General features: G+C 48.1%; 1 protein-coding gene across 4 annotated transcripts in view; it reads left to right on the top strand.

The window, feature by feature from the left end:
• The first annotated feature begins 1,274 nt into the window (after positions 1-1,274).
• Ldlrad3 (low density lipoprotein receptor class A domain containing 3) overlaps positions 1,275-26,895 on the top strand; it is a 226,504-nt gene continuing 200,883 nt past the window's right edge. For 2 of the 4 annotated variants that reach the window (XM_047519356.1, XM_047519355.1), the window contains exon 1: positions 1,275-1,380. In XM_047519356.1, the coding sequence (XP_047375312.1) occupies positions 1,335-1,380 (46 nt within the window). In that variant the 5' untranslated portion in view covers positions 1,275-1,334. Of the gene's footprint in view, positions 1,381-23,677; positions 23,703-26,413; positions 26,497-26,895 lie in introns of those variants that run through there. The other 2 variants (XM_047519352.1, XM_047519351.1) reach the window with 2 other exon arrangements.

Here is a 26,895-nt window from a genome sequence, read left to right as displayed (position 1 = left end):
ATAAGCCCCAGCACACACACCTTCCTGACTCCTCCAGAGAGGAACAATTTATACACAATAAATTTCACCCTTTTTAGGGGTACAATTTAGGCATGCAGTTATACAAGTTTTCACAAATGTATAGACATGGAACAGTCACACGGTCCCTTTGTACTCCCCTCTCTCCCCACCTTACTGGTAACTATTGTTCTGATTTTGGTACTCCAAGTTTTGTGTTCCTTCGGCCCCCCACATGCAACTTATAGGATGCAACCCTTTGTGGCTGGATTCTTAGCATCTTTTGCAATTCAACCATATTGCTGAATTAAATGATATACTACAATTTATTACTCCATTCACTTTGGGGTTAAGGGACATTTGGGTTGTTTTTCAGTTTTCGGCAATTACAGTATTTGCATTAGTTTTTCTTTTGTTTTTCTTTTTGTTTTTTGTTTGTTTTTTTCTCTTTTTGAGGTTGGGAGTAGGCTGGAGCACAAAAGTGTCCTATTCATTCTTGTCATCTAAATCCTTTGGGATTTTTCACCAGTGCTATTTGAAAGCTCCAACTGCTTGAAGCAGCTAATCTTTTTGCATCTGTGTTGTTTGCCTTTACATTTACCTTCCTTTTCTGCAAATTCGGGCCCAAACGTTCCGCTGGTCAAGGTGGACACCCTGCAGGTGAAATACCCACGAGGCCACGGTGTGTACACACGGTGTTAGCTTCTCACTCCCCCTGCGGTTCCGGCACCATCCGCCTCTGAATCACTTGGGAGCTTATTAGAAAAGCAGAATCTCAGACCCTACATCAGACCTACACAACCAGAGTCAGCATTTTAACTAAGTGTGTCTGATGCACCTTAAAGTTTGAGAAGCACTGGTTGTATTCTACACCCGCTACATATTTTCTCACAAGCATTGGCTCTTTGTTCCAACTTTTTCTTTCCCTCCCTGGAGTACACTTCTTTTGTAGTTAATAAAGAACTCAAGTTGAGGGTCTGGGGAGATGGCGAGCGCCGCATCCTCGGAAGATATAGGAAAAAGGAGGAGGAAAGGGGGAGAAACCCAAGCAGAGTGCAGAGCCAGGGCAGTTACGCGGTCTCCGCAGCCAGATGGCGGAGGCAGCGACCAGCCGAGAGGTCGGACCCTCCGCGGCCCCCTCCGCGGCCCCTTGGAGTCGCGACACAGTGCAGGACGCGGACGGCGACGCGCAGTCGGGCGCTTGCAAAACTTCGCGGAGCCGGGCCGGCGGGGCGGGGGGCGGGCCGGCGGAGGGCGGGGCCGGCGCGAGGGGCGGGGTCAGCGCCGAGGCCGCGGGGGCAGCGACTGCGCCGGGCAGCGGGAGCGGCGGCCACGCCATGTGGCTGCTGGGGCCGCTGTGCCTGCTGCTGAGCAGCGCCGCGGGTGAGTTGCGGGGCGCGCGGCGAAGTTGCCGCGGGGCGCGGGCCCGTGGCCGGCTGCGATCGCGCCGCCTCCCCACGCGCGGGCCGTGGCTGCGGGCGTGGGTGTGCGCGGAGGGCGGACCCCGGCGCCGCGCTGGCCCGGACCCCGTGGAGGGGCCGCGCGGGGTGCGCGCGGTGCTATTGTGTGGGCGAGCGCGCCGGGTGGTGTGTGTCGGCTGTGCGCGGGCGGGGCTTTGTGTGCAGCCCTGCTCGCGGAGCCCGGCGGCCGCCCGGGCTGGGCGTAGCTCGAGTGCGTCTGAGTGTGTTGTGTGTGTTGGGGAGGGGAGGGGAGGGGAGCACTCTTCCCTGATCGCGTCTTCCCAGACGCCTGGCACTCGGTGCCGCACTGCCCTCCCCAGGGCCTCTTCCGGAGTCTGGGGCGCGAACCATGTGCCTCAGTCTCCCCACTTGCACTGTGCGCGGGCTGGGTAGCATCGCCGCTTCCCCCATCTGCTCCCTGGGACTGTGTTTGGTTTGGGCATAGTGAGATGAAGCAGGGCCTGGCCTGGGAATTATTAGTTTTCTCCACCAATCCTGGGCACCCGACCTGTATTTAAGTCATCTGCTGCGGGCGCCCAGGCCTAGGAGGGGCCCTGGACGAGGGCCAGGGTCTTCCTCTGACGGCCTTTGAGCTAGCATCACACAGCCTGTGCATCCTGGGGGCCGGGAGAGCAGCGAGCCTTCTTTCCTCCCTAGAACGCATGATGTTCGCAGGAACTTTTCTCCTGATGTGGGCCCGCTCCGAATTCCAGTTTGGAGCCTTCCTTCTCTGCGCCTGCCTGCCCTCCTCAGCTGTCAGCCGCCCCTCCTCGCCCCCCACCCGCCTTTGGCCCCCTGGTGTTTATTTCTGGGCCGCTGGTGCCCAGAAAGTGGGCGACAGGGTCCGGGCAGTTTTCTGAAGCAGAAACGTGCTTGCCCGGCAGTTGTGCATCCACATATCTGATTTATGTCAGATTTTACCAAATGTTGCTAGCAACTTGCCTGTTGAGGTGTCTTTGGTGATGTGTTGGTTGGGGAAGTAGGGACATTCCATTTTGAGCTGTCCCTTGGAGATGTGAGCGCTTTAAAGGGAAGTCTCTCCCTTTCCTAGAAGTCCTAGTCCCTGAGCATCATCAGAATCCACCGGTCAGCTCTCGCACACCTATGACATCATCCCCACTCCTCTGAGACTCCATTTAGACATCTGTGGGTTTATTCTTCTTTCAATGAGGGGCTAGGCCTCCTGTGGCTGCTGTGGGTTAAACCCAGATCTGGGTCAATTTGCCATTTTTTCCTGAGCTATTGGGCCACTCTGGGAAAAGAATTCTGAGGGGTTTTGGGCACCCACCAGCAGGTGTGAATTATTTCGAGACCATTAGATCAGGCCCACTTCCAGGGCATCTCGGATACTGAAGATAGGCCTGGATTCATATTCTTGATTCTCACAACTGTGACATATCCCCTGACAGTCTGGACTCTCCTGTGTGTACAGCTACTTGTGGGTCAGTGGACCCTGTTATTTGTTGCCTCTCCAGTTGATCCTGGGTGGCTTGGGTTGAATCTTCTTCTCTAGAAAGATTGTGAAGGTAATCGTGTCCCTCCCTGGGCAGCAAGGATTATTTAGTATGTGTGTGTACATATAGCACAGAGCTAAAATAAATAACATAGTCATAGTGGGAGGGTAGTAGGGGGAGGGGAGGAACAGCCCAACTGTCCCTGGTGGAGGTTGTCCATTATCTGTGGGCTTTGCATTACCTGTGTGGTTGCTGTTTTACAAGAAATGTCTAGATGGGTTGGAGTGTGCATTTTTCATGTTACATTAAGCATCATCTTTTAAACATGAGTTCCATTTTGACCCACGTGTTGCTGGGAACAGGGCTGGTCATTTTTCCCAATACTGGGGTTCACAGCCAGACCAGATACCCTAACCTGTTCCACATCCTACACTTCAGTACACTTCTAGGAATTTGATAAAACAAGAGAGATTGTAAAAGCCAGACTTTGGATTTTTATCTCCTTTTGATAGTCTGTAAAAGAAAGTTGGGGTCAAAGTTGATCTCTAGTCTGAGCCCTGGGTCTTTGTGGGGCCAGAAGGCCACAGGCATTCTAGGAGCAATTTGGAAGCCTTTGTTGTTCAGGAACCTTCTCAGACACTTTCATATGTGTGTGTGTGTGTGTGTGTGTGTGTGTGTGTGTGTGTTTCTTCCTTTGTTTTTATTGTTTGTGTTAGGGAAGTGAAACATTGATTTTGGTTATTATATTTTAATGTATCCTGCTAGAGAGCTCAGCCCCAGTCTGATGTCCAATTTTCCTGCATGTGTGTGGATATGGTCGGTTTAAGCATGTGCCTTGAGCCATTTCTAATGGTGGCCATGCCAGATGGATGGGTGGCCTCCTCCTGGGTGACCTTTGCCAAGTCTCTCTGACACTCCCCTTCTGTCGTGAAAAGTCTCCATTTCCCCTGTTCTACTTCTGGGAGTGTGGGTGTTGACCTTTTCTCCTGGAAGGATCTGCTTAATGGCATGAGGGGTCAGTTTGATTTATTTTTTAACTAGCTAAGTAGTGGCACAGCCCAGCACAGCCCAGTCCGGGTAGATGATACTGTGCACCCAAAGTACAAATAAACACACCTTGCTGCTTTTCATCTTCAAAGAGGTGCCACAGGGCCTCCCTTTGGGGTGTGAGGTGTTTTTTTTCCTGATAGCCCACTGGGCTATTTGCTGTGGCATAGGTGGGGGAGGGACAGGGATGTGCATAGAAGAGGGTGGGATGGTTAATTCTGGCTTGGGACAGAATAAGTTGACAGTGGGCTTGTATTGTCACCTTCGTGAAACATCTTGGAGACTTTGGGGCATCAGGAATATTTATGATGAAATAACTTCACAGGAAAATCCTGGCTTTTACAACTTTGCCAAATTGCATGGGCAAGGGAGGAAAGGGATTTGTGGCTCATCTCCTGTGTGTGAGAAGCTTTGCCTACCACTGAAAACACACTATCTTGTTGAGTTTTTGCAGCAAGGTCACATAACAGGACTATGGTATATGGTTCTGGAGTGATTAATAACTCCCAGAGCACCATGGGAAGGTGAGTACTGAGTTAGATTCTAACTCGACTTCTCTGGGCCCCACCTGGTCTTTGCCTGCTGTTCCTGGGCTTCCAGCATGGTGCTGCTGGCCTGTTCTTCCAGAGGCCTTTGTGAATTAACACAGTCCACGGGCTTGTTCCCACCTTCCCCCCAAACTTTTCATTTTGAGGTCTCTGCTCTGCATATATTCAACAGAGGCATAAGCTTTCTCTGGAGGACATAGTGGTGTGTCTGGCAAATACATAAAATAAGTCTCAGTCCTTGAGTGATGCTGCATACCAAGGTTCCCTTGCGGGACCTCAGTGGTTCTTCCACAGGGGTTCATTTTTATTCATTGAACTCTCTATTGGTATTTCTCCTTTTGTTGTGTGTTTATTACATTTTATAAATAAAAAATAAGAGATAACTGTATGCCGTGGAAGCATCTTAGGGCATTGGAACTGTTTTTAGCTATGGGATAGCTCCAGGGACAAATCTATTTTTGGTTGTCGAGTTTTCTTACCCTCTTTTTTTTTTCCTTTCTCTCTTTGAAATATTTTGGAGCTGCCTGGGCCATCCTAACTGTAGTTCCATTTATTTGTTTATTTATTTTTGGTCAGTGCCTTTACCTGACAACCAGGGAGTTTTTTTGTTTTTGTTTTTTTTTAAGATGGTGGCTTCTGTGTGTGTGTGTGTGTGTGTGTGACTTGTGGCTCCCCTTTCTTCCACTGAAATCATAAAAGAATCTACTCACATGTTGTATTGAGGAGTATCCTGAATGAATTTGCTGGGAGATGGGCCGGGTACCTTGAAGATAGTGCTTGATGTTTAATATTGCTTCTCAGAAGTGGACTTTTGGGGTAAGGTAACTGCTTAATCAGGGGGACAGCAAATTATTATTTTTTTCTTTCTTTTCTTTTTTTGAGGTAGGATTGTTGGATTTGCTTTGGTGCTGGCAGGAGTGGGGTTAGTCTAGTGTAGGGTTTCTCAGTGTGGGAACTGCTGATGTTTAGGTAAACAGCTCCTGCTGTGGGGGCCAGCCTGGGCATTGTAGGATTTTCTCCAGTGTCACTGGTTCTAGATTCCAATAGCAATCCCCACTTCCCTGCAGTTTGGACCACTAAAATTGTCCCCAGGTAGTGCCATCTTACCTCCAGTTGAGAATTCCTTGTCTAGTGGGAGCAAGCCTCCTTGCTGTTCATTATTGCGACCTAAAAATGCCTTCTGGGTGCAGTGGGTCAACATATCATCCCATTTCCCAGGGGGCCATGAGGCCTCTGCTTTATGTTTCTGCAGCCACACAAGTTCAGGGGGAAAACACATTCTTAACTAGAAATGTCCTCAGCACCTGCCCTCCCCTCTCCCTTCCCCCTCGTACTGTAGTGAAAACTTCTGGAATTTTCGACTGTGGTTTGGTTCCCTTGAGAGAGACATGTGCTGGGAATGAGGTAACAGGCAAGTGACCACTGACATCAGAAGCCACCTGGCTCCCGAATGTTAAGCCTGGGAAGTTCTCAGGGCCTGAGGACCAGAGCAGAACAAGCTGCCCCAGAGTTTGCCCTGGAGTGGAGTGTTGTAATCTCTCCCTGGAAGTCCCCCTTCCTCCGCACTACAGAGCAGTGATTGTTCTCTTTCCCTCCCTGATTCCTTCTCCAGGCCACCAGAAGGCTGCAGGAGGTGAGTGGGTTCTGCAGGTGGTGGGGGAAATCGTCCCTGGTTTCTCAAAGTTTTCCTCTTCCAGTCTCTTCTCTAAAGTCTCTTTGAAGTTCGGTCCTGTGTTGTTTTGTAACACTTGAGTTCCTTGCAGACGCTGGGCCCTCCAGCTGTCATTTGTCTTTGTTCTCTCCCAGCTTCCTTGAGTTTTTTTTTTTTTTTTCCTCCTCTGTTGTCTGCTGCCTTCATCTTTGGGCACGAATTTGCAGGACAACCAAAGGCAGGACCCAGAGGAGGGTGTTGAGCTTCATGGGAAGAGGGGCACATGGTCTCAGTTCAGGTGCCTTTGCCTCTGTCATTCCCTCTTCCAAAAGCCTTCTCCGGGGAGGAACTCTGGCTTCCCAAGCATGTGGTCATCATTGTCCTTTTTGTCTTTGAGTAACTAGAAAATTCTTCTTAAACCCTTTGCCTTCTGTGTTGTGCTCTAGGAGTGCACAGCCATGCAGAACCTGCTCTTTGCCCTTGAAGAGCCCAGCAGTCCACTGATGGGCGTGAGATGGCGTATTGTTAGCTGGGGATTGTAGAGGTGTTCCCCGCCCGCGCCTCCATGGTACCTTCAAGGCATTTCTAAATGTGAGAATCTTGGACCTTCATGGGAACAGAGCTGCACAGATGTCACAGTGCCCCAGCAAATGGACCCCTGGTCTTTCAATCCATATGTCGCTTTTGAACAGTTTCCAGAGCTGATAACACATATTCTAGCTTGCTTCTTTAACTTTGCAGATAAAATATCCAGGTATGTGTGTTGGCATTCTGAAAGTCTTCTGACTTGAGGCTTCTGAGATTTGAGTAATTTCTTCTGATGCCTTTGGACAACTGTCTTTAGCTTATGTTATGTAGGTATGTATACGGTCACCACCCATTATCCTTGGGAATGGGTTCCAGTATCTCCCTCTGATACAGAATCCACATCTGTCTGCAGTCTGTTGTATAAAGTGATACAGTATTTGCATATAACCTAGGTGCATTATCTCATATACTTTAAATCCTCACTACATTACTCTGTGATATTTAACATAGCATAAATGCTATGTATAAACACTTCATCGTTTAGGGAAATATGACAAGAAAAATCTGTACATGTTCGGTACAGATGAAGTTTTTCCCCAAATAATTTTGATCAGTGGTTGGTTGAATCCACAGGTGTGTAACCTGCAGGTCGATGTTGACTATATTACCTTAGTTTTACACACACACACACACACACACACACACACAGAATCTCACCTCTGTTAGTGCTGATCCTACACGATTGTGCACACATTGGGGGCTGGGATCCTGTGTTCAATGTATGTGTCACATTTCTCGCTGTTTCTGTTGTATCTAGAAAAGTAAGAACGGCTCCCATTTGATGAAGGTTTGCTCTGCCTGGCAGGGTGCCAAGCACTGTACAGGTATTATTTTGTTGTAATCTTCTCAAATTAAAAACACTACCAAAATAGAGCATACCAGGTACCTGCTCATTGTACAGAATTGGAACAAAATAGAAGTATTGATGATAAAACATTAAAATCTTCCTTAGTCTTCCTTTTACATTTCTCTCCTCTTCCCTTAGTAACTGCTATAAATTGATACATGTATCACTTCAGCCTTGGGATGGATGGAGATGTAAATACGCATGCTCAGGCAGAGGGACATAAGTTAGCTCTTACCTGTCCACAGGGGTAGTTTTTTTTTTCTTGTTTTTTTACTGAATGACTGTATTTTAACCGTTGTGCTTTGAGCCGCGTGGCTGGGTCACCTGCCTCTGTTATTCAGATGTCTCTGTTGCTCCAGAGCGTTTAGCAGTTTCTCTCACCTTTGCTTGTTCTGCTGGGCTCATGGACAGTGTGCCTTTTGTCTCTATCTCAGTGCCCGGTTTCTGAGATATGGAATAGCTGTGCTACAGCATAGCTCTTTGTATCTTTCTCTTTTCGGTCTCTTGCAGAGCTTGGCTCTTGCTTTGCAAGAAAAGATGGAGTTGTAGTCATCCAGTCAGAGATATTTGCTTCACTATTATCAAATTTACCATTTTCCTACTCAATGATTTTTCATTTCAATGCCATATTTAAGCATCATCTTTGAAAAGACATTCTAAATAGCAGTGCATCCAGCCAGGGCAGCCAACAATGTTCGGAACTTGACAGAAGTGACAACACAGAAATGGCTGTGACCAGGTCCACCCAAGCCCCACAAGTGACCAGTAACTCAGCTTCTGCCTACCCTGTGCTGGCAGAAGATGCAGGGCCATCAGGCACATCCAGATGTGGGCTATGTTAATGTCAAAGCTGCTTTTCAGCTTTTCTGTATCTACCTCGTTTTTGAAAGCAGCTTTAATAACATCTTTCTGGTATACATAGTTTACCATCTTACAGGTGAGGAAACTCAAAGGTGAAGTCATTTTCCCTAAGCCCTCAGCAAGTACTAGTGGTTTCATAATTGGCATGTGCATCTGCACAACCTGAAACCTGTGCTCTTAACTGCTGGCTCTGTTGCTTTCTTGTTTCTTCTTTGTTGGAAGAGGAAGTATATTGTCTGGCTTGTGCTAGAGAATTCCATCAGTGATACTGCTGTGATTATTGATGTATCGCGTTGGATGCAGTGATCTATTAGGAACCATTGGAGTAGGGGGTTCCCAAGTTGATTTTATTCCAATGACCTATCTTTGGTAGATTGAGAATGGTTTTCTGCCATTCCCCCTATGTGGAGAACTTATCCTTATGGGCATTTAAATTGGCCTTTGCAGAGGCTTGATTTATTAAAAGAAACAGTAACATCAATAAACAAATTATTTAGTACCATGAGAATTGTTTTTGAATATATTAATGATGGAGAGACTATTCTTCCCCTTTCATGGAAATATTTTGTTGGAATGACAAATCAAAAGCAATTTCTTTATAGTCAGCCTGTTTCTCAAATAGTACTGGGTGCTATAGGGAAGGACCCACTGTTTCAAAACTCTAGAAATAGATTTTTAAAGCAAAATTAGAGTACTGATGATAATGCCTCATATGAAAAGAGAAATTTAAGTCTTTTAAAATGTTCTTTTCTGACCTTGAGCTTGCATGGGGTAACTTTTTGTGACCTGATGGTATTTATTGGGGCAGGGAAAAATTTAATGCAGAGCTTCAGGGGCTGGGGAGATAGCTCAGTCAGTAGAGTGCTCGCCTTGCAAGCACAAGGCCCTGGGTTCGATCCCCAGCACCGCAAAAAAAAGCTTCAGGAAGATACTAGGATTCATGTCCCTGTCTTGATACCTCAGAGCAAAGAGCTCTTGCGGGCAGTGGTGTCTGGTGAGAGAGCATTATTCTAAATTCAGCAAGTGTAATTCACCATGGGCATACTGGAGCGAACCCCGGGATCTCTCCAGAGAGCTGAGAACTAGACTCTCCTTTTCATGAGTCCCCATGATATCAAGAGACTGGTCATAAGTTGGGCGCATTTGCTGGCACCCAAGTCCAAGTGTGATTTTTGACAGTGTAGTGTGCAGACCAGGCTGTCTCCTTCCTGGAGAGTGGCCACAAAGACGGAGAGCAGCCTTTTAGCTTACTCTGGAACAGGCCTTTGGCATCCGGGAGCCGGAGGGATGTGGAATTTATGAATAACTTGATTTAGAAGACTTGCAAACCCCAGGTGCGGGTGTTCCAGGTGGCAGTGGGACACTAGTGTGTGTGTTGGCATAGAGAAATGAAAGCACAAAGGGTGTTTAATTTTATTGAGTTAAAAATCCCGGCTCCTTATTATAACGTCCAGTGAGGTTCGCGCTGGGGGTGTCAGAGGCGCATTGTCTTTGATGGCGTTGTTGGAGCGTTTTCCTTTGGCCTTAGCCTTGAATCAGAGCAGTGTTCTCCGGGAGTCGTTAAACTAATTGGAAATGGCTGAAAAATGAACCCTGGTCACACTTGAAATTCCATAGTCAGAGAAGCCTCTTGATGGTTTGGAAAGTTCTAAATTTAACTTTTTTTTTTTTTTTTAACTATAAAAATAAGATGAGGGAGTTTGGGGACGATGGAAGAGTAACTAACAACACAGGGTTTTCATTTCATCACAACTGAAGCCATAAAAATGGTTGCTGCTAAGAGAAACCAGAACAAAACTGAGTAGGGGGTTTCAAAAACATGTTTATAAAGGCATCATCATAAGTGTGATTAACAAGTGTGATACTAACATGTGAGCCCAGCTGGCAGGGAGTGGGGAACCCCAACTGCTAAGAATTGATGCTAACTCCTGTCAAGGGGATAACACTGGAAAGAATGACTTTTGCACCAGGGATATTCTGTGTCAATGAAAGAGGGAACTCATCTTGCAAATGTTATTGAGAGACTGTAAATGTTGGTGGAGTCCGTGGAAGGCAGCAATGATGTGGTAGGATAAAGATCTGCGTTTTCAAAATGCATTTGTGTGACTCAAGTCAATGGTAACGACCATGCAAGAAAAGGAAAAGGATGTTGAATATATAAAGAGTTTGTTCATTTTTTTAAAAACTGAACATATCAGTACAAAGAGATGATCAAAAGTTGGAATATATATATTCAGGGGAAAGATCACCTCCCAGAAATGACGGGCCATTTCAGTATCTTTTTAAAGGACCCATGAAGCGTGGGACTTGGCAACAATCCTGGACAGAAAAAGGCACTCTTCTTTCCCTTCCGAGGAAAGTTCCTGACGCAGGTGGGGTCTGTTGTGTTCTTTGATGTCTGCCTTGTCACCTGATTTAGTGTTTGGCATCGTGTCAGCCACACAATAGGGTTTCCTGGAGGAAGCAATGGAGGGGTCACTACTCCTGGGACGATGACTTTGAAGAAGAATTGAAATTGAGGGCAGAGTCACACAGAGCCAGGGTGAATGAAATTTACCTGACCTAAGTTCACTTTGCCCTTGGGTGACAAATCGTTTTGGTACTTCTAGATTTTGGAACAGTCTCATTGATCTTCAAAGACCTGTAAAGATCTTTACAAGAGACATGCTTGGCTTAAAAAGACAAAGAAAAAGAGGCCCTTGAGAGGGAAATGGATTATAGCAATTTCAAATGGGGTGATAAATTAGATAGGTCCATTATGAAGCTAGCATGTGGCATATAAAGAAGGTTTCTGACAGGTTAATGAAAACAGCTGAGCACCTTGATTCCACTTGAAGGGAGTTTACATAGTTGACCAAATGAATGGGAGAACTTACTAGGAGGAAAAATGAAAATAGTTCTGTTTCATAAAATATCAGCATTAAGACATTAAGTAGTAATAAACTTATTCTTCTGGTCTAGTTTAAAAGGAAATAAAAATTTGCTGGTGTACCCGCAGAAATGGATTCCAGGAAGGAAGCACATCAATAAATACAATCTTTGAGGGAAATGGAGGGTGTTATAAATACATCAATTGTAAGACTAAATGCAAAACAGAATATCACTAAACCTTATTTAAAAAAAAAGAAAAAGAAAGAAACCCACTGATCTGTTTCTTAGGGGAGACATAGTAAAAACCAAGAGACATAAAGAAAATGCAAAGTTAGGGAAATTCAATCTATTATACAAGGGCTACTTTCATGGGACCAGATAAGTTATTGCAAATGGCAAAATGTTCATTAGACAACAAATATCTGATCATCCCACATAAGAGACAGGAAGAACCATGAACCCAATGAAAGTGTTGAAGTTTCTCTTAAGTGTACAGTTAACTAATGCTTGGAAGTTTGAAACTAGCCTTCCAAGAACAGGGAAATGCTGGGACCTAAAGGGAACTAAAGTGTCTGTGTTTGGGAGTGGAGAGGGGAACTGACTGGTTCCTCTGTGAGACCCCAGGGGCCTTTCCCCCTTGCTCCTGCTCCCTGGATCTGTAGAAGAGTTGGCTCAGGGAAGCTTTGGGGATAAAATCCTCCCTGCTAACGAGATGAGAAGGTTGATGAAGCTTCCAGTTGGGCTTGGTGAGCTGGTGGCTACCCAGGGGTGTGTCTGCTAGTGGGAATTGGCAGGAGCCCTCTGGACCTGTCATATGGTTGGGAAAGTAGGGTCTGGGGGTCCTAAGAAGGAAATTCTGTTTTCATTTTTCTCTATTATTAAGCATTTACATTATCAAATTTTTAGGAATCATTTTCCTGGCCGAGTCAAATGATTTTTTTCAGTATTATGGAGTGTGGATTTTGGTGGAGAGCTTTGCTACTCAACGGTGTGGTCTAGGGACTGGGGTTGTGGCTCAGTGGTAGGGTGCTTGCCTAGCATGTGTGAGGCACTGGGTTCAATTCTCAGCATCATTTATAAATAAATAAACATAATAGAGGTCCATCAGCAACTTAAAAGAAAAAAGAAAAAGATGTAGTCTACCCATCAGCAGCGTCAGCATCTCCTGAATCAGAATCCGCACTTTAACAAGATCCCCAAGTGACCCGAGCACAGAAAAGTTGGAGATGGACGTGGTGGCTGAAAACAGAGGCTTCAGCATAGACCAGGCAGGCTTCTGATCCCAGCTCTCGCCTTGACCTTGGGCAGGTTTCTCAAGCATTTTCAGTCCTCTTAAGTCTTTATTGGTCAGTAGGGATAATCATTGTCCTTACCACGTAGAGCTGTTTTAAATGTGATACTGCATGTGAGCCACTTGGCATTTATCATTGCTCACTAAATGCTAGTCACTTATTAGTAGTAATTAGATGTATAGTAAAAAATTAGATAAAAGAATCACACACCCTTGTAGTAGTACAATGTAGAGGTTGTTCACACGTTGAGTGATGGTTGTATTTGGTTTTGTATAGTTTTGAGAATACATGGGCTATAATTTCATGTCTGGCTTTTTTCACTTATGAATATAACATGAGCACTTTTCCATGTTCAACTAATCTGGGAGAACAACTAGAGACCTGCGTTGCTCCCTGACAGGGTGAGTTCTGAGAAGGTCTTGGTTAGTTGGTTGCATGCGAATATCACGGAGAGCTTGCTGAAGCCAGAAGGTGAGGCAGTCAAGAACTTGGCAACTTGAATCGTGGGAGGTTGCTGTGAATATAACACCGCATATGCTTTTACAGAAAAGTATTGTAATACTTAAAGAGAAGGGGAACACTTAAACACTGGTTAAAAAGTATAGTAGAGTCATGTGCTGCATGGTGAGATTTCAGTCAACGGTGGGCCCCATAGGTGACAGTGGCCCTCTCAGTGATATCACCTAGTGGCATCTTAGCCATCTTGGTTTGTGTAAGTACACTCTGATGTTCATGGAACGACAGAATCACCCAACAACATGTTCCTCAGCCCGTACCCCTGTCGTTAAGCAATGTGACTGTTTTGTAATGTAGGCGTTGATTGACTGGCATCATCAGGGATTACCTGTTGTACTTGATTGTGTATCTGCCATACTCTATGTGAGTGGCAGGCCAGTAGGTTCGTTTACACCCGCATCACCTCAGAGAGGTGAGTGGCGAGTTGCACTCTGTCTGTCACTGGGCTCTGGAAATCTCTCAGCTCCCTCATGGTCTTGTGGAACCACCTTTGTGTATGTGGTTTGTCATTAACTGAAACTAAGCCAACCCAACCAAGCCAGGGGCAAGCGTTCCCATGCATCATTTCCTTGCCTGTACCCTGGGGGTGCTGTTACCTGGCCCGTCTTGTCATGAGGGTAGTCACGAGGACCCGGTGACAATCATGTATGTGGAAACGGCTGGTAGAAGGCAGAATGCTGTCCCCTTCGGTCATTAAGAGCAGATTGTATTAAAATGTAGGAAGAACCTAATGACATATTTACCTATCAACTCCATGACTTCACTTCCAGCACTGGACCCTAAGGAAGTAGTTTAGGGGTGCATACAGAGGTTCAGCTGTGAGGATCTTTGTGGTGGCGTTGTTTTGAGTGGTGGATCATGGGGTGCTAACGACACTTTCACTCCTGGGGTGAACTGCCTCACGATGTCCTGAGATGCTAAGCACACCGTGAGAGGGGTTTGCAGACCTGTGCTCTCTAAGACGGTGCTCATATCCACCTGTGGCTACTTAAACTTAGTTCAGATGAAATAAAATCAAAACTTCAGTTTCTCAGCCACATCAGGCCCATTTCAGGTGCTCAAGAGCCCCAGCTGGCCCTCGGCTACCATATTGGATAGCATAGATGGAGAGCTAGTCCATCCTTGCAGAAGGGTCTAGCAGACAGAATTGCCCTAGAAGACTAAATCGTACGTGGAAAGAGGATTCTTAGGAGACGGAATGTTTCAGATTTGTAGTGTGTATGTAGTATAAATTGTGCCATGGGACTTGTGATACAGCATGCCGTTTCTTTATTTTTCTAAATTCAGTCAAATCTGGCTGTAGGGGTCCCCACTCACCATGAGCTAGAGGTTTGGGGTCAGCCTGCCGTTGAGTCCCCTCCTTCTCCTTGGGTTTTATCAGGACTCCTGGGTGCCAGGTTGGTTGTTGGTGTTATTGCCTTTTTTTCCCCCCCCCAAAGCCCATCACCTAGAGTTGGCTCTTATATCTCCAAAACTCTTTAATCCACCTCTTGCCATCAGTTAACTTTCCTCTGAATTTTACAGCAATGATTTTCAAGGGTTGGTGGAGAAGAAGCCACTCTACCCTCTCCCTCTTCTGTGTGGTTGGGAAGCGAGGTGGATAGAGGTTGGAAACCAAACTACCCAGACTCCTCCCATCCATTTGCCAGTGTGTGCAGACCCTGTTGGGTGTTGTAAGAGGGCGTCATGGCAACCTGCCCCTCCTCCCCATCAGGCCTCCAGCACCCAACCTGCCAGCCTGGCCAATGACACAAATAAAGATGGTGTCCAGCCAGAGAGGCCCCCGGCCTCCTGTTGGATTTTTAGCAAACGATTCTGGCCAGCTGGTCTGGGAAGGAATGCTCTCGCCCAGCCCCTGCCCTTCCCCACAGCTAAATGCAGCCTTTGGGATGTGTTTGCCGTCTGGCTGTGTCTGTAGACAGTTTCTCAGGAGAGCTTCCTATTCACCCTTCAAAACCCAGCTAGTGAGTCTCCTTTTCTAAAAACAGCCCTTCCATATTCAGCTCCTAGTACAGAATGAATCTCAGCTTTTAAACAGCTGCCTCTGCCTTCTGTTTGTTCGTGTTGAATGTAACAGCCAGTTTGGCCATTATTTATTCTTGTTCCCTGCGTTTGAATGGCCATTAAACCTAAATGACCATAAAAGTAACCTAAAATCTAAGTGCTTTAAAATATATATGTTTTAATTACTTTAAATTCTGGGATCTTTCAAGCGTCACGCAAGAACTGAGAATATTGTAACAAACATGAATGAGCCTCACACAGATGCACCAGGTTTTTAACATAGGCTACTTAAACTCAGATTTGTTTTTTAAAAGAAAAATGTATTGCTGATGCCACCAAAGACTGGCCGTCATCCTGTTACTTTCTGTCCCACTCAGAGGTCACCACTGAGTCCCCAGGCTGGTTTGTATCCTTTCTGTCCATGTTTTTAACCTTTTACCACGTGTGTGAGCACCTGTTTCCAATGCATAGCATTTTAATCGTGATGCCGTAAAAGCAGCCTAACGTGCTGCCTGTATTTTTGCAACTGACTTTTCATTTGGTTTTACAGTCTTGAGGTCTGTCGTGTTGCCACATAGAGATGTGGTTTATTTTGACTGTTGAAGAGGATTCCGCTGTGTGGATGTACCTCAGTCAGGCAGTTAGGTTATCAGAGCCACATGACAGTGAAAACCCTCCTCATGGTGGCAGAACTTTCTCTATGATAATTATCACTGTCTAAGTAGATTCGCTGATCAAAGGTTTGCAGGTTCTCAACCTGAGCTGGCGCTGTCATGCTCTCTAGGAGGAGGTCCTACCCACTGGTGCTGCCGTCCTCTGCTGGTTTACGAGAACACCCATCTCCCTGCGTCTCTTTCAACCTTGGGAACTGGTGTTCTAATTTAGTTTCCCCAAGGTGTACACCGGTCATTTGCTGGGGTTTTAGCTTTTGCCTCCGCTGGATTTCTAACTGAGGCCAGGCTTGTCCCAGAAGTGGATATGGATGGAGAAACGGAGACCACGGGGCACAGACAGGTTAGAGGTGGCAGTCGCCGTGTGGGCCATGCCAGCATTTCCAGGCCTGAACGCTGGAATTTAGGGCTGGGAGATAAGGTTTCCTTTTACCTGGATCCTGGTGCCCCGGCTCAACACAAGGTGCGAGTTGTGGTTCTGTGTCCCTCCATTGTGGTGGGTGTCGCACCCTGTGAGGCCTGTGGGAGCCCCGCTTCTGGGCTTTCCTTCCAGTGGAGGTTTTGGGCAGTGATGTTTCAGGCCAGACTGAGGATCTGGAGGCCTGGCTGAGTGACCCTGTGCCTGTTGCAGAGGCCAGAGGCTCAGGAGCTCTTTCCTTGTAAAAGGAGGTTAAGTCTAATCCCAGGCTCATTGCATTTTTAGGGAGAGGAGATGAGATCACACGTGCAGGATGCTTTGCCCAGTGCTGACACTTTGTGAACACTTGATGTGTGCTTAAAAATCCGTGTTCTGAGACTGGGTTTGAGGGTTAGGCGTGGCATTGATTTCAGAATCCCCAGTGCGTCAACGGAGTGGGTACTTGGAAAAGGATTGTTGAATGACTCTGTGAGTTTCTACTCACTGACTCTTCAGTTGGCTCAGTTTGTACAGCTGGCTGTTACCTTTTCAGTTTCATTTTAAGAGCACTGAGAATTTGGGAGGCTGAGGCAGGAGGATTGTGAGTTCAAAGCTAACCTCAGCAATTAAGTGAGGTCCTAAGCAACTTAGTGAGACCCTGACTCTAAGTAAAATATTAAAAAGCTCAGTGGTTAAGTGCACCTGGGTTCAGCCCCAATACCAAAAAAAAAAAAAAAAAAAGCCCTTAGAACATTTTTAATGAGGAACTACTGTGGTCTTAAAGCAGAGATGAAGACTGTTGATCTACTTGAAAATTTCAGTCTTAAAATTTTTTTTTTTCCTGGGTACCAGGGATTGAACTCAGGGACTCTCAACTCCTGAACCACATTCCTAGCCCTATTGTGTATTTTATTTAGAGACAGGGGCTCACTGAGTTGCTTTATAGAGCCTCACTTTCGCTGAGGCTGACTTCGAACTTGCGATCCTTCTACCTCGGTTTCCCGAGCTGCTGGGATTATGGGTATGCACCACCAAGTTCGGCTAGTCTTGAAATTTCTAATCACTAGCCATGAACTTGAAATTAGATTTTTTTTGTGTGTGTGACTCTTCATTTTCCATGAAGTTTTAAAAAATGTTTTTTTCCTATTTTCTCCTCCCTGAAATGTTCTTCTCTCTACCTTCTAGATCTTTTTGAAATATTTTCAAATAGCCTTTCTCTTTGGTGACTCTGAAATCCCCAAGGATTTGACTTTGAACTTGAGCTTGTCTCTTAGCTCTAGGGACCTTCCCCTTCATGACCTCGGACTGACCGCAGGGCTGGGGCCAGGTAAGATTCCAGAAGCAGAGCCTGAGAATTTCTGATATATTTTGCTTTTGCTGCTCTTTCCAGCAGCTCCTCTCAGTCCATTTCTGTCTCTACAGACAGGACCTTTTTTCTTTCCACACTTGGGATGGAGGGGGGCATTCCCAACCTGTGGGCCACTGTGAGGACTCAGTGTCTCATGATCATTTAGCGTATGTGACTGTGTGTGGCTCCTAGGGTTTGAGCAGCCGCTCTGGGAGGCTCTGGAAACATCCTGGGGTCTCTGGGGTGCCTCCCATTGTGGAGCCTCAGAGATTAGCCCTAGAAGTGCCCCTTCTCCAAGGATATTTAGGAGAAGACACTGAAGGTTCCCTTTCCTGTGTCAGTTTTACACATTGGAGACGTGGAGAGTGGGAGCAGAATGGAGAGACATGAACATGTCTTTAGACTTGAGTTATTTGCATCCCCAGGACACCACAGGAAGGACAGCGAGTGGATTAAGAGCTCAACATGGGTGGGGAACCAAACAGGGGAGAAGCTGGGTTTATAAAATGAGTAAGAACCCGATGCCTCTCAGAAATGGTGCTCTGCTCTGCGTGAAGATATGGAAATAATGTAGCAAAGACTCAACCGAAAGAAGGCTTCATCAAAAAATACCTCGTCGCAGGGGAGAAGAGAGTGGAGTCATACACTGGCAGGTGGTCAGCACCCTAGGGGGAAGAAAGCCAGCATCCAAGGACAATGGACTGAAATCCCATTTGGAATCCATTTTTAAATTACTGTCCCCTTGCATTGCCTGAGATTTGGGGATGAAGGTGTGTGTGTGTGTGTGTGTGTGTGTGTGTGTGTGTACACATACCTACATACACACATTGCTTTCCTTGGTCCTAGGAAGAAATTCAACACTGGGAGAGGTCCTCACACTGTACTGTCCTATCTGGAAGCATGTCACTGTTTTTTAAGAACATCTACTGTTCAATCTTGTGTAAGGTGATGTGGTAGGTGTGGTTGCATATCCAGAGTTTCCCCCTGACCTTAAGTAATTAAGAGTTTGTCAAGAGACGGGAAATGAGGGCACAGGTCTCAGAGCTGGGTGCTTTATATGGTAGTTGCTGAGCTCAGTGGATTCCAGGATGGCTTGGGCCGGTCCCGGGGCTGGGCAGGTATACATTTGACAGCATATTAGTTTTGCTGGAGTCTTCCAGAACAGAAGGAGGCAAAGGTAGAAAGACAACATACTCTACTGTGAATACTTTTCCTATTAATGGTGTTTCCTATTATTAGGCACTTTCTGTATCCCAGGCCTGGTTTTGTCCAACCCCTTCCAGATCCATAAAAGGTAGGGACTCTTGACATCATAACTTGACCCCGTAGGAGACTGAGGGTCAGAGAGATGGAGCAACTTACTGGGATTTGGGCAGAGACTGGGCTTTGAGCCCTTTGCTTTTCCAGCTCCCAGCAGCCCCTGCTCTGGGCTGGGTTTGGGTGAGGTTGGCCTCCTCTGGGGAGGCTGAGTGAACAAGGGCCTGGCCTGGTCTGTCCCACGTAGGCTGGAGTCAGGCGTGGCCTGGATCTGGAGACCTTTGAGAGCAGTTTCACTTGAAGGGCTAGAGCAGAAGCTGGGGATGTAAGTGAGCGTTGAGAAATGGAGCTGGGGAGGAAGTGGAGGCAGCTAGGCGAAACTGAGTCCCAGGGCCCTGCGGTTCCCAGGCTTGGTTATTGTGGACCCGTAACCTAATGAAAAATGAAAACAAGAGAAATAAAAAGAGTCGGGCTCCTGATGTTGGGTCACTTATTTTATCCAATGAGGCCATGAGAAAAATATTATTCTCTGTTAGAACATCACCGCTTGATGAAAGAAATCACCTTTTAATAGGAAAATGGAGCAGTAGCTCATCCTCAGAAAACAAGGTGTGGGACACAGTTGGTCCTAGGAAACGCTCACGCTCACCGTCCCTTGGTTCTCTACCCTTGTCGCTGACCAGTGAAGGCGTCGTTGTGGATGGGGTGTTCTTGTAGGACTCGTTTGGACATCGCTGGTGGAGACCGTTCTGTCTGGAGGCTGATGCGAGAGAGGGGGCGCTGGCAGGTGGGGGGATGTGGGTAATTGGTGTTCAGGTCTGTGGGTGGTTAGGATTCAGGGAACGGATTTCTGGAGCAGGGCGGCTTCGCTATGTGCTGAGGAACTGGGGAGACCTTCGCGAAGACTGAAGGAAAAACGTCCGAGAAAGGAGAGGGGAAACAGAGGCAAGGAGTGGACCTAATTTTTTTTTTTATTTTTAAAGCACCTGCCAGGTGTGCCTTAGGAGAGAGGAAGCACTGAATCCTCCTAGAGTGGCTTTTGGGGCAGGGACAGCACTACTCCATTTCACAGAGGGGGAACCTTGAGCTCTGGGTGTGTTACGTTTCTGTGTCTCCTCATAACCAGGCCACAGTGTCGGGGTTCAGACCGAGTCTGGCACATCTGTCTCTTGTCTACCTGGACCCTAACCCTGGGATGGCACTGACTTGCTCTCCTGGAGCTTTTTTTCACCAACGTTAATTTATTCAGGGTAACAGTAGTGACATGTCCGGGCACTCTGGTATTTCCCTTTGAAACTCAAGCAGTTGGTTGTCTTGTGATGATGTCAGGGGGTCCCGTTCCTGACCTGTGGCCTCGGCATTGGGTAAGAGGCAGAGTGGTCTATCATATGTGGATCTGCCTTTTATGAGCCATCCTTCCCAGAGTGCATGCCGAGTGTACCCTGGGTGTCCCCAACCCCGCTGCACAATCTTAGACTTCTGTCTGCATGTGGAGTCTGCAGCTCGCAGGAGGGCTTAGACCCTGGGGAAACCCAGGCTCGGAGAGAGGGCAGCAGATCCCCCGTGCCAGCTGTGGCCAGGCTCCTACCCCTGGCCCCGGCCTCCTCAGCCAAGGCTCTTCCTGCCCCCGCCACAGATGTGCAGCTCAGGTTGGCGTGAACCCCACGGGGCTTCCCTGAACACTCATAATGGAAGCTTTGAACAGCTGCCCAAGGACGGTTTTCAGATTTTCGGCCGTTTTTCTCTTCTAATGGAAGCTCTGACTGACTAGCTGGTAAATGGGTCCCAGGTTCTCCCAGGCCACTTAACTTCCTAATTTTCAAGCATTATCCGTGGAGAAAATCCACTCTGCAGAAGCTTATGTATGACTTAATGAGCTCAGTCAAAGTCATCCTCAAGTTGTGGGCAGCGGCTCTGATCGCTGCGCGGGGGGTTTGGTCTCCACAGTGGCGGGGACGGGAAAGGCTTTGCCCATGATTTATTAATCACTTCCTTGGCTGAGCTGGCTGGCCTGACTCCCTTGGGAGCCCGGGGTGGAGGCTGCTCAGGATTAGCCTCGGGAGGGCTGCTAGTCTCAGGGTACCCTGCACTGCTTCCAGGCCTTTGTTTCTGGAAGCTTCTGCTCTGGCAGGCAGCTGTGTGCTGGACCAGGGGCGCTCACCCAGAGCAAACCCTTCCTGCTTTCAGAGCAGCCCATGGGGCTCTTCCTTGGCAGAACCAGCTCCTGCAGGGAGGGGATGTGTGGGCCACGTGCGTGTGTGGGGGTTTCTCCGAGAGACCCGCTGATAAGATATGGACATCACTGACTTGGTACCGAGTAAGTCCTGGTTGGTTTGTTTTAAAAGTCTTAACAACACATCAGCCATGAGGATGCCGGCTTGTTGGCTTTTGGTTTCTTGCTTGTGGTTTTTGTTTTTACGAAGAGCAAAGGGGTAAGCCTGCTCTTCTGGGAGGGAAGTGGCTGTGCAGGGAATACCATTCTGTGTGTGGGAAGTGCTAACGGCAGGTGACTCAGGGCCCCAGGCGCTGGCCTGGTTGCCTTCCTGCCAGCATCTCCTGAGTCCTCTCAGGTAGGGGTAGTACTTGTAATTGTGTCCCCCCAAAATATACATGCAAACCCTTGTCCCTAGCACCTTTGAATGCCACCCAACCTAGGTGTGGGGTCTTTTTGGGTGTCATTGGTTAAGATGATCATTCTGCGTGAGGGTGACCCTAACGTGACCGACATCTTTTTTTTTTTTTTTTTTGGGTACTGGGGATTAAACTCAGGGCACTCCACCACTGAGCTACATCCCCAGCCCTATTTTGTATTGTATTTAGAGACAGGGTCTCACTGAGTTGCTTGGTGCCTCGCTTTTGCTGAGGCTGGCTTTGAACTCGTGATCCTCCTGCCCCAGCCTCCCAAGCCGCTGGGATTACAGGTGTGTGCCACAGCACCTGGCTACAACTGGCATCATGCTAGTGAGAGCAGCCATAGAGACACACACATGGGGGAGACGCCACATGAAGGCAGAGGCAGAGTCCCGAGTGCTGTATGCACAGGTCAAGGGATGCCAAGAATCGCCTGCAACCCCAAGCTGGAGAGGCAAGGAACCATTTTCTCCCAGAACTCCCATAGGGAGAGTGGTCCTGCCAACCTTGATTTTACACTCCTACCCTCCAGAACTGCAAAATCGTGGATTTCTGTTAAGACGCTCAGCTGGTGGAAATTATTATGGCAGCTCTTGGAAATAACACAGATGAACAAGATAAAGGGGCATATTAACCCCATTTTACAGATGTGCAAATCAGGGCTCAGAGGGGCTAGGCTTCCTGCCCCAGTTCTTAGCTCCTGTGTGGAGACAGGTCATGCCGCCACCACCACGTCTGTGCTCTCATCGGTTCCGCTGAGCAGGCGAGGTGGAAACTTTCTGAGGCTGGTTATCTAGGACACCTTAATGAGCAGCGTCGCCTCCCGGGGAGGTCGCCCAGCTGCAAGGTAGATCTCTGCCGTTTCCTGGGTTTGCTCAGAAGTTTCCCTGAGTGACCTGGAGAGCATTTGGTTTCCCTGAAGGGGCACAGAAAGCTGCTTTCTGTCCAGCGGGTCTAAGTGTGGGGTGGAGATTTGATGCCGTTCTCTCCCTGTCATGTCAGTGAGGACTGGGGGTGACCCAGGACCACCCCCATGCTGGAGAAGTCAGCCTGCCTGCCCCAAGTCTGTAGTTGCAGAAGGTGATAACAAAAGGAAGCCATTTCGTATTCATCTCTCTGCTCCTGCCCCTACCTTCCCCCCATAGCTGGGAGGAACGGTAAGCAGGGGTCAGGTTTTGAAAAGGGCACTCTTCTAAGGGCCTTGGGACACTGAGGGAGGACTTTACTGAGGGCAGTGACATCACCTGTTGGAAATGTTCTAGGCTTAGTTATGTCCCCCAGAATTATTTGCTGAAGCCCAGTACATCAGAATGCGGTTCTGTTTGGAGATAGAGCCTTTTAGAGGCTGTTATGGATGGGTGCAGTGGTGGACGCTTGTCAACCCAGCAACTCGGGAGGCTGAAGCAGGAGGCCCGCAAGTTCCAGGCCTGCCTCAGTAACTTAGCAAAACCCTGTCTCAAAATAAAAAGGGCTGGGGATGTGGCTCAGGAGTAGAGCACCCCTGGGATCAATCCCCAGTATGGGTGGTAGAGGTTATTCAGGTAAAATGAGGTCACGTGGGTGGACTCTAATCCAGTGTAACTGGTGTTCTTCTGAGAAGAGGGAAATTGGGCACTGACACCGGGGGTGCTCCCCACAGAGCAAAGACTGTGTGAGGACACAGCATGAAGGTGGCCATCCAGGCCAAGCAGACAGGGCTCAGGAGAAATCAGCCCTGCCCACATCTTGATCTTGGACTTCCAGTCTACTGTGGCATTTTAGGGCAGCCCTGGGGAGCCAATACGGACTCTCAAAAGGTGAATCTAGCAGCAGGGGCGTGGCATGGTGGGCATTAGTGCAGCGGGGTCCCCCAGGGTGTAGAGCAGATGGGGCCTTGAAATCGGTTAGTGGAGCGGGCTGGGGAAGCAGTCTAGGAGGACCCAGGTTCCTGCCTGATGTGGCTGCCCACACTGGGGGTCAGGGATGCGGGTGGAGCTGCAGGCTGGGGAGGAAGACAGGGAGTGGTGGGTGGGAAGCCTGGAGCAGCGGGATTGTGACAGGAGCCGGGAGGAGAGATCTGGCAGGGTGGAGATCTGGCCAGCTCCAGTGTCTTGGTGACAGGTGGGTCATGGGCACCAGGGAGAGTGTGTGGGGGACAGGTGAGCTTTGTTGAGCTCGGCACAGCTCAGGTAGTAAGGGAAGGTGCTGCTGAGGGAGACTAAGGAGAAGACAGAGCAGAGCACTGAACTGAGAGCCCAGGGAAGTGATCGAAGATGCCATCTGGTCAGGGCTGGGCAGAGGCGAAGGGCTGGGGCCCATCAGCCTGGGAGGCGGGATTCCCGGGGAGAGTGGAGGCCTGGGAGCCACAAGGGCTCGAGTATTTTTTTAATGGTTGGTTTTGAAATTGGTGGTAGATACAATGTTATGAAATTTGAAAGGAAACAGGGAAGAAATACCTCCCTTCTTCCTTCCTGCTGGTGAGCAGTTACCAGCTCAGAGGAAACTGCCCTCCGATGCTCACCTGGTTCCTGTGGTAGCTGTTCATGTGTGTGTGTGTGTGTGTGTGTGTGTGTGTGTGTGTAAATAGGTAGTCTGAATTTAACTTGGCAGAATTTCTAGCATAGCATGCAGGCTGTTCTATAAGTAAATGTGTTTATTAATTGGAATTTTTATTATTCTGAAAAAGAAATACACCAGATGGTTCAGTATTTAAAATGTCCACAAAGAGCACAGAAGGAAAAGTCCTCCTTTCACTCTGATCCGGTCTCCCCAGTGTCCTCCCTGGAGGCACCTCCGCTTTGTTTTGTTTGGGTTATTGTTTGTTTACTAAATGGATTTCAGAGATCTCTCAGAAGGGAGAGAGAGTCCTCATTCTGTTTTTACAGTTCTTGGTATTCTGTTAAAGGGATGTACCATAAATCATCGCTCCAGTCTCCTATTGATAGACAGGTGGTTCATATCTTTGCTGTGGCACCAAACACTATTTTGTTTGATAGCTTTATAGGTATGTCATTCTAAATATCCACAGAGGCAGAATTGTTGATTCGAGGAGTCAAGTGCGTTTGTAATTTGGATAATTGCTGCCTGATTGTTCTCTAGAGAGACTGTATAAATTTACTCCCCACCAGCAGTACTTTTTCATGCCGATTTCCAACCCATTGTGTTATCACACATTTTGATCCTACTAGGTAACTGTTGTGTTCCTCTTATAGCAAGTGAGCATCTTTTCAGAAGAATAAGAACCACTGTAGTTTCTTTTCTAAAAGCTGCTTATATCCTTTCTTTTTCTCCTACTGAGGAATTAATCATATTCTTATTGATTGTAGGAGCTACTTACATATTAAGGAAATCAACTCTTTGTGATACAAGTTGCAGATGCTATTTTCCCTGTATCAGATTTATTAGTCCTTTCTTTCAGGGCTTCTGGGCTTCACGTCACAGTTAGGAAGGCCTTCCTCACTCCAAAATTACATATGAAGAAACAACTTTGATTTATTTTTCCTATTTAAGTCTTAAGCCCATCTGGAATTATTTTGGTTTCATGTGTGAGTAAGGGACCCAGTGAAATATATTTTTTCCAGGTGGCTATTCTGTTATTGTGATCATTTGTTGAATGACCCATTCTTGCTCACTGACTTGACCTGTATTCATTTGCTCTTGTGTAACAATATTGTCACAAACTTCATGTCTTAAGGCAGCACACATTGATCATCGCAGTCTCTGGTCAGGAGTCTGAGCCCTGCTCAGCAGGCTCTCTGGAGGCTGAGATCAAGGTGTCCCAGGGAAGGACTCACTTCCAGCCCCCTGTGGTTGCTGGCAGAGTCGATTTCCTTGCAGGCAGCTAGGCTAGGGGCCTCCTTGTCTTGCTGGCTGTTGGCTGGAGGCTGCTCTAGCGCCTTGTCATGTGGGTCCCCAACAGGGCCTTTCGTTTCGTCAAGTCAGCAAGAGAGAGAAAAGACTCCATCATGGCAGGAACCACAGTATGGCCATCTGGTCATGTTTTTCTTATCCTGTCGATTAGAAGGAGGTCACAGTCCCTCCACATGCAGGGTAAGAGGATCACATGTGGGCATGATGCCGGGAGGGGAGACCGTGCCGCGACCTTGAGGGTCAGCCTGCAGCCCTGCCTTAATTAGGCTTTACATCTCTACGTGCGCTCCAGCCTGTCTGTCGGCTACGGAGGAGCGAGTGAGGAAGAGAGGCCCGCTGGGAGGTGGGAAGTTGGTGCCATGGAGCTGAGCGTGTCCTTCCGAGTCCCTGGCCTTGGAGCCTCGCCCTGGCTGGCTGTGGACCTCATTTCATTGAGGCCCTTTGGCTTCAATCCTTGTCTGAACCTGACACAAAGGCTCTGTGTCTCAGGCTGAGAGAACCTAGGAACTGCTTGGGCGAAGCGGAAGCTCGCGGCCTCGCTTCTGTGCACTTGGCCTTGAAGTTCCGTGCTTTATTAGGGATCAGGCTCGTATGGACGAATCCGGTTTTCTGGATGCAGCACCGATGTCACTGAAGGCGGGTGTGCCGTTCCACTTGGGCACGCCGTCCTGGTGGGATGCGGCAGGTCTCGAGGGGAGCAGGGGTTGTTTTGAGGTGCTGATGAGCAGCGCAGCCACCTCCTGGAAGGAGGGAGGCTGGAGATTCTGGCAGCTGCGTCCTCTCCATTATTTCTGTTTTCTCCACATTTCCATAAGTCAATTTTGTTGCCCACAGTTTGCAGCCAAAGAAAGAAAGCCCCCACTGTTCCCTTTCCCAAAAGTCTTTATGGATTGATTGGCCTGCTGAGTGGAGAGAATTTAAACTGGAATTTAAAAGGGATGAGTTAAAGAAAGTTAAAACAAACCGCAGCAAGCCTAGTGCTGTGGTGTCTGCTTGGCTCTGTAGGGAAGGACAGTGTCCTGATTCCTGATGGAAGGATGCAGGAGGGGCGGAGCCAGAGAGCTGGCCAGGAAGACAGCCCCAGGGGAGCGTCAGAACCCTGGAAGGATGTGGAGCCTAGGAGGAGCATTTTGGTGGCGTCGGGCTGTGCTGGGGCAGTCCATGAAGAGGGGCCCTTTCTGGAACCAGGCAGCGGGGGAGCTGGCAGGTGCTGGTGGAGCGTCTGTTTTCCCTGGGAGTGTAGGGTGCCAGAAGGGGGAAACTGGGACCATGTCCTGAAGCAGATATGGGTGGTCTCAGTCGGGGGGCTGCCTGGTGGCGGGAGGTGATCTTGGCCAACACCTGCCAGGTGGTTATTTAAACTTGTTATGAGTGACCACAGGGTCGAATTTGAACATGGGGGTGTATGCAGTTAGATCCATGTCCCTGTGCCATCCAGGTAGATAAGTTCTGTGTGTCCAGCTCTTTCTGGATAAAGAGTCAGTGTCCTGGGGAGAAGAAGGGGGCAGGGACTTTGGCTGGCAGGAGCTGGGAGCTGGCTGGGGGCAGACGGGGCTCAGGAGGAGATTGTGCAGGGGAGGAGGATGAGGGGTGGGGGTCTCCCTGG

The sequence above is a fragment of the Sciurus carolinensis genome, chromosome 11 (genome assembly GCF_902686445.1).
Source record: "Sciurus carolinensis chromosome 11, mSciCar1.2, whole genome shotgun sequence".
In the NCBI taxonomy this organism is placed as follows: domain Eukaryota; kingdom Metazoa; phylum Chordata; class Mammalia; order Rodentia; family Sciuridae; genus Sciurus; species Sciurus carolinensis.
The sequence above is the reverse complement of the archived record's forward strand: the minus strand, read 5'-3'. Positions and strand labels throughout refer to the sequence as shown.